At 35.8% G+C, this 6463-nt stretch overlaps 1 protein-coding gene across 1 annotated transcript; it reads left to right on the top strand.

Moving 5' to 3' along the window:
• The first annotated feature begins 1509 nt into the window (after positions 1–1509).
• Positions 1510–5283, top strand: LOC121725495 (caspase-3-like). The gene is made up of 5 exons (XM_042112501.1): positions 1510–2142; positions 2722–2900; positions 3314–3468; positions 3872–4246; positions 4939–5283. The coding sequence occupies exons 1-5, from the start codon at positions 1551–1553 to the stop codon at positions 5123–5125; spliced, it is 1488 nt and encodes a 495-aa protein (XP_041968435.1). The 5' UTR covers positions 1510–1550; the 3' UTR covers positions 5126–5283.
• The last annotated feature ends 1180 nt before the right edge of the window (positions 5284–6463 follow it).

Genomic DNA, 6463 nt, shown 5'->3' on the forward strand with positions numbered 1-6463 from the left:
CGTCACCATCATCGTCACCGTTGGCCGGCTACTCGTGCCTCGTCTTGCAAACCTGCAAATTGCAATCTTGCAAGCTTTGACTCCTTTATAAATATCTAAAGAGATATTTATTATGTTTCCTCAATCTTACAAATATTATTGAATTTATTATTCACTTAGGTAACGGGGACGCTCGCTAGTCGGTACTTATACTCCGTTGCGCCAAAATAACGCATTTATCGCGCGGTAACCGTTTTCCGGGATGAAAAGTATATGTCCTTTAGGTATAGTATAATATTATAATTGGACGCTATAAAGCATTCGTGTACTAACCCACTAAAGTTACGTATTGAGTTATGAATGAAGTCATGTTCTTTAGATCATTTAGACCAAGACTGCATTCAAAATTCAAAAAAAAATTAAAATGTTTGTGGGTTAGGACTTTAGGAGTTAGGACTTTAGGAGTTAGGATGCTTAAAACAGCGACCATAATATATACTTTAGTAGTAAGTACCAAATTTCAGCAAAATTGGTTTAGCGGTTTGGATGTGAAGAGGTAACAGACAGACATACAAGACACACTTTCGCATTTATATATAATAACTTCAGTATGGATAAGTAAATTCTCTAGCTGCAGATATTTTCAAAGTGACATCATCCAGGATAAACCACTCAAAGACTGAATGATATTACAAATATTGTTGAAATCTTGTTGATAAAATATATAATAATCTATCTGGTGATAAAAATATACCGGATATCTATTCTTCGGTGGATATAATATAGGGCTTTATCATAAGTGATCAAAATTGAAAATACTGACTCATCAGAAAGGGGTTTACCTTGATTACAATAGTATTGTTTGTTACATTTTTTATTGATGTTGGTACGTGTGGTAAAAACACGGTAAGAATATCGCACCCATCCATCCTACGGATTAAACCGATTCTTGAAATCTTTCTTTATTTCGTTTTCATTCCGAACGCAATATAAAGCACACAAAAAGAAGAACTGTTTTATTAGGAACGTTAAAAACATTACTTTTATTAACGTTTCTAAGTTCTAACCCTTGTGTGAATGAGAAAATATGAGAAACTAGATGAGACCCGCAAATCCGTTGCGGCAAAATTCATTTATCGCTCGGGAACCGTGGGGTTTTCCGGGATAAAAAGTATCCTATGTCCTTTCCCGGGGCTCAAAGTATCTCCATACCAAATTTCAGCAAAATCGGTTCAGCGGTTTGGGCGTGAAGAGGTTACACAAAGACAGACGGACAGATACACTTTCGCATTTATAATATTATTATTATTAATAATTAATATATTAATAGGTATTACTTATTAATTACGGACGGTTTCGTACGTAAAGTTTATACACAAAAAACAGATAATTAAGTAAACTTTAAATTTTATTTACTTACATAAAACGTAAAATTTGCGATTTTATGTCTTTGGAAGTTTTATCTCATAGATAAGATAATATATTACAGGAGGAAATCGATAACTGATAATAAATAACAATGTTTACAGGTTAGTTTGTTGCATTACATTGAAACAAACGTCTCTGCTAAAATGAACATATTTGGAGTAATTATTGAAGAAACAAAAAAAGAAAAAAAGAAAAAAAAGAAAAAAAGTAAAAAGACAAAACCTAAGCGAGCAGAAAATAAGACAGAAATAGAAGATACGAACCCAGAACCGCAAGATATTATTGAAGACGTAGAAAGTGAAGATGAAAATAATGAGAATGTTGACGATGCAAGTAGTGTGTCTATTGTTTCTAATGAATCTAGAGACAGTGACAGTGCTGATTTACAATTCGATGGAAGAGTGAAGGTTGGCCCTCAGTATCCTGTTTTTATTGGGTACGTTGAAGACAAGGTTGAAAAAATAGAAAACGAATTCGAGGAGCCTCCAAAAGTGATAAAAGGAGAAGTTCTGAACTTAAGAGCACTACACCAGAACGCTAAAACATATGAACTGGAGAATTTTGATAAAAACTATTTGATGATTTTTAATCAAAAGAATTTCACAACTTATCCACCGAGAGATGGCACCGAAAAAGACGTAGAAGCCTTAAAAGCCACGCTCTCTAAATATAAGTTCGAATGCCACGAATATCATGATTTGACAAAGAATGAGATTATAGAACAATTACAAATATGTAAGTACTCATTAATCGCTCTCTTAACAAAAATCTAACCGCCGTACTCAGAGACATTTAATTACGATTAACATTCAATTTAATGAAGAGTTTGACAGATAGTGTATAGGGCTTATGTCAAAATTTTGAACTAATTGCATTTAAGTAATTAATGTTCCACTCTGAGTGCGGCAGTTAAGTAATTATAGCACCTTTGATGTTGAGTTGTTAAGAGTCATTTCTCATTGTAACGAGACGCGATGACGCAATGCGGTAATTTTTTTATAATATAAGCCATCAAAAATTAAACTTTTTTACTACACAAGAATATAATAGAGGTATTATAAAGACAAACTTGCCTCCCACGTTTTTGGTTTGCCTGTTCCCATTATGAAAGGTTAATATTAAAAATGCATCGCATCGTCGTAACATGTTGCAATGATAACTGAGTCTCACTTACACAATAAGGACGTGTCGCGTCGCTACGCTGCAGAGTAGTTTCACTGAGCGGTCTCACCTTAAAAGCAAGGCAGGCAGTAGACATACAGCGCCTTGCTCTCATAAACTTAATTTTCAATATCGTATTTGTTACTTTTCCAGTTAAAAATAAAGATTTCAAAGACTACGGTTGCGTAGCCGTTGCTGTTCTAACACACGGCAACAAAGATGGTCTACTAAGAGCTGCGGATAGGGAATATAGTGAGATGGAAATAATAAACTACTTTAAGACACATGATAAACCTTCGCTAGTGACAAAGCCTAAGCTATTGATAATTCAGGTAACTATACAATTGATTAACCAATATCTAAGGGAGGCGGGTGATTCTGCTGCTAGTAAATTATGTCTAGCAAATTACGATTCCCAGTTTTAACCGAAAAGGGAAGACCTCCTTTTCGGTTAAAATTAGTGCACCTCCACACCATCTTCAAAGCATACCCGACATTTACTTATTTAAAAACATTGGACTTTTATACAAACTTTCCTGTCATTTACTTACTTAAAAACATTGGACTTTTATACAAACTTTCCTGTCATTTACTTACTTAAAAACATTGGACTTTTATACAAACTTTCCAACCTCGTTTTACCTCGTTATTGGGTTGGAATTGTAAAAAATGCTAGAATTTAGAGGATATCTCGAATCTAACCTGAGTTTTTCTGATATTCATCATAAGTACATAACATTTTTAGGCTTGTCGCGGTTTACGACTAAATCCCGCTGTCCCTGTCATGAGGTCTTTACATCATCGTTTGGACCATGACGTGGAAGTCGAGCCCTATACTCTCCCTGCCGAGTCTGACATGCTGATACTTCACAGCTCCTACGTTGGATGTCCTTCTGTGAGGTAAGATCAGCGTTCAGCTTAAAAGCGTTACTTCGGACTGTCTACTGAGCAGTGACCAGAATTCGTACTAAGACCTGAGGGTCTAGACAAGCGGCAAGCGATTATCGTAAACGCTAACGCCAACGCCACAAAATGTATGGGATTTGACATTAGTATTCGGTAGCGAAGCGATAACTTATATCAAATCAGTAGCTCAAATCGCATACATTTTGTTAGCGTTTACGATAATCGCTTGCCACTTTTCTACTAGGGCTGACATTATATAGTATAGGTATCGTACCGATAATATTATAATTATGTTTCATCGGATAAATCCTATGTTCGCTTTCAGCTGTAGTCATAGTAATTACTAATTAGTAATGTAATATTGTTAGTAATGCAGGAATTAAACCTAAAATTACAGGAGCGAAATAGAAGGGTCCTGGTTCATACAGACGTTATGTAAAAAAATACTTGAGTTATCAGAAGAATTGGATTTAGAATCAATTTTGACTGAAGTGAAGAGAGAGGTCTCAATCGATTTGCACCACGACTTACACTACAACAAAATCACAGATGAGGCGTTAATATACAAACAGATGCCGGTGGTGACTTCCACGTTGATAAGGAAGTTGTTTCTAAAAATGGAAAAGCCCAAACATGAGACGGACAGCACGCTGGATACTTACCTCGACTGTCCCCCAACACAGAGGAGCAGCCAATCGGAGATAAGTTCTTTGATAAGCATTAATGGACAGTGCGTTATTAATTATTTTGCATACATAAAGAACTGCTTAAGGTGAGTGACTAAAAACAACGTGATGGACCTATACATTTTTTTTGGAAACAGTTTTATAATCACAGTTTAATTTTGAAACCATTGAATGGCGCCTGATGGTTTCACTTTCCTACTTCACTGATCTACCTAATACTTCCTATATAATTTAAAGTTTTATCTTGCTTACCTTAATTTTAATGAATGAACTATGACAGAGACAAAAAATAATAAACTGAAATATTAGATACATCATTTGTATTTAAAGAGGCCATAGAAGAATAAAGCATTTAGTCACATCCACTGATCTCTATAATACACATTACCACAGTATAGCAATATGACATATAATATTGCTATACTGTGCCTACACTGTGACATTACACTGGACAGGCGATCGCTATCAATAAAATGTTCCTATTTGAAAGTCGCCATATTGGCGCTGATTGCTATGTGAAAGCAGTAGTGAGTGTACTTGGAACTACTATTTTGCAAATGGCGGTTGTTATTTTCTATGTAATTAGTTCACAGTACGCTCACCGCGGCGCTTCAAATTGGCTCAAAAAATAGCTGTCATTTTGTACGGCATAGCCTGTCCAGTGTAATAAAGAGGTCAGTGGTCACATCCCATAAATTTTGGTCATCTAACTTCGCCTTTGAAACTGTAAGATGCAGTTAGACGCAGTACCTACCTTTAATCTTACTTTACGTTTCAGTTATTTTTTGGATGAAAATCCTGATGATGATACGGGAAGATCATATCTAGAAATATCAAACACCTTTGAAGATACCGAGGCCTTTAACACACCAAAAGAAAAGATGGCTAAAGCAATTTGCAACCATTTATGTGCTAATGCAACGAATAGTGATTATTTCAAATACATTTACTTGCACCAACACTGACAAGAATGAAAAAATCGGCCAAATACGAGTAGGACTCTCGCACGAAGGGTTCCGTGATCCGTCGTTATAGAGCTAAAGTAGGCAAAAATACTCTCAAAGAAGAGGAAGGGAGTTTTGCCGGGAATGTGAAAGAGTGCTGTTGTGTTGGTAGAATATTAACCATCAGATTTTTTATCGTGCACAAGTGTAGGCAAATGTTGCAACTTCCAGAAACGTGCTTTTAACCGACTTCCAAAAAACGAGGAGGTTATATGTTCGGCTGTGGATATTTTTTTTTGTGTTCCCTTCAAAACTCCGTCGCGTCAAAAGTTTCAGTAAAGCGTCTACCACTTTGCAGAATTGACTTTTACTAAGACTTTGACTAGACTTTAGACATGAAGATATTACAGTAAAACGTGGTAAAACGATGACGAAAATTATTGAAGACGAAGAATATTGTTTTCCCGCCTACTTGACACTGGCCATGGTTAAAAAGCCGAGCGCATTAATAAGAAAGAAAAAGAAGAGTAATTATAACTGAAGTTTGCAAGTGGAAGAAATCTGTGATAATAAAAATATACGTGTATTTTGTGTCTTTTTCTACAGTTCACAAGTAGCAACGCTGAAAGAGTAATTTTTAATTTGAATTCTATGTTGAATTTTATAAATTAGAATTCTATGGGAAATGTCCCGACGATATGAATGTTCCTTCTGAAATGAAAAGCACACCGTTTGTGGACCAAGAGCCTGCGATGGCTAGACCTTCCTCAGTTTCGGAAAGCTGAAAGGTTAATTAATGTTTGTGACCTCATGTTACATCTGTAAGATGTAATAACGACTAGCAACTATGGAGTTTGTTTTTGTTTTGATATTGCCGTTTTCCCCCTCCGTCGATGAGAAAATTAGTATGTAACGCACAATGGGCAGTAAATAAGAAAGCCTCAGATCACATGTAATTGTTGGCCGAAGCGAAAGCCGAGGTAACATATATGCCTGAAAACAATAAAAGCAATGTCACCACTTATAAATTGCATTATAAAGTCAGCTCAATACAGCTGCATTGTATTTATTTTTTCTCACCTCCGGGCCGAAAACGTTAACTTTTTTCCCGCTGCGCTTACCGATGTTGCCGTTTTCCGCCTTCGTCGATGAGAAAAATAGTATACGCACTATGGGAAGTAAATAAGAAAGCCTCAGGATCACATATTTGTTGACCTCGGCTTCGCCATTCCTTATTTTCTTGCCCTAGTCTTGCCTAGGTGTGTATTGTACTATTTACAATCCATACTAATATTGCAAATGACTGGATTCCAACAACTTGCATTTTTAACTAATTGTGGTGGCAATATTTTATGTTTT

The sequence above is a fragment of the Aricia agestis genome, chromosome 1, assembly GCF_905147365.1.
Source record: "Aricia agestis chromosome 1, ilAriAges1.1, whole genome shotgun sequence".
In the NCBI taxonomy this organism is placed as follows: Eukaryota; Metazoa; Arthropoda; class Insecta; order Lepidoptera; family Lycaenidae; genus Aricia; species Aricia agestis.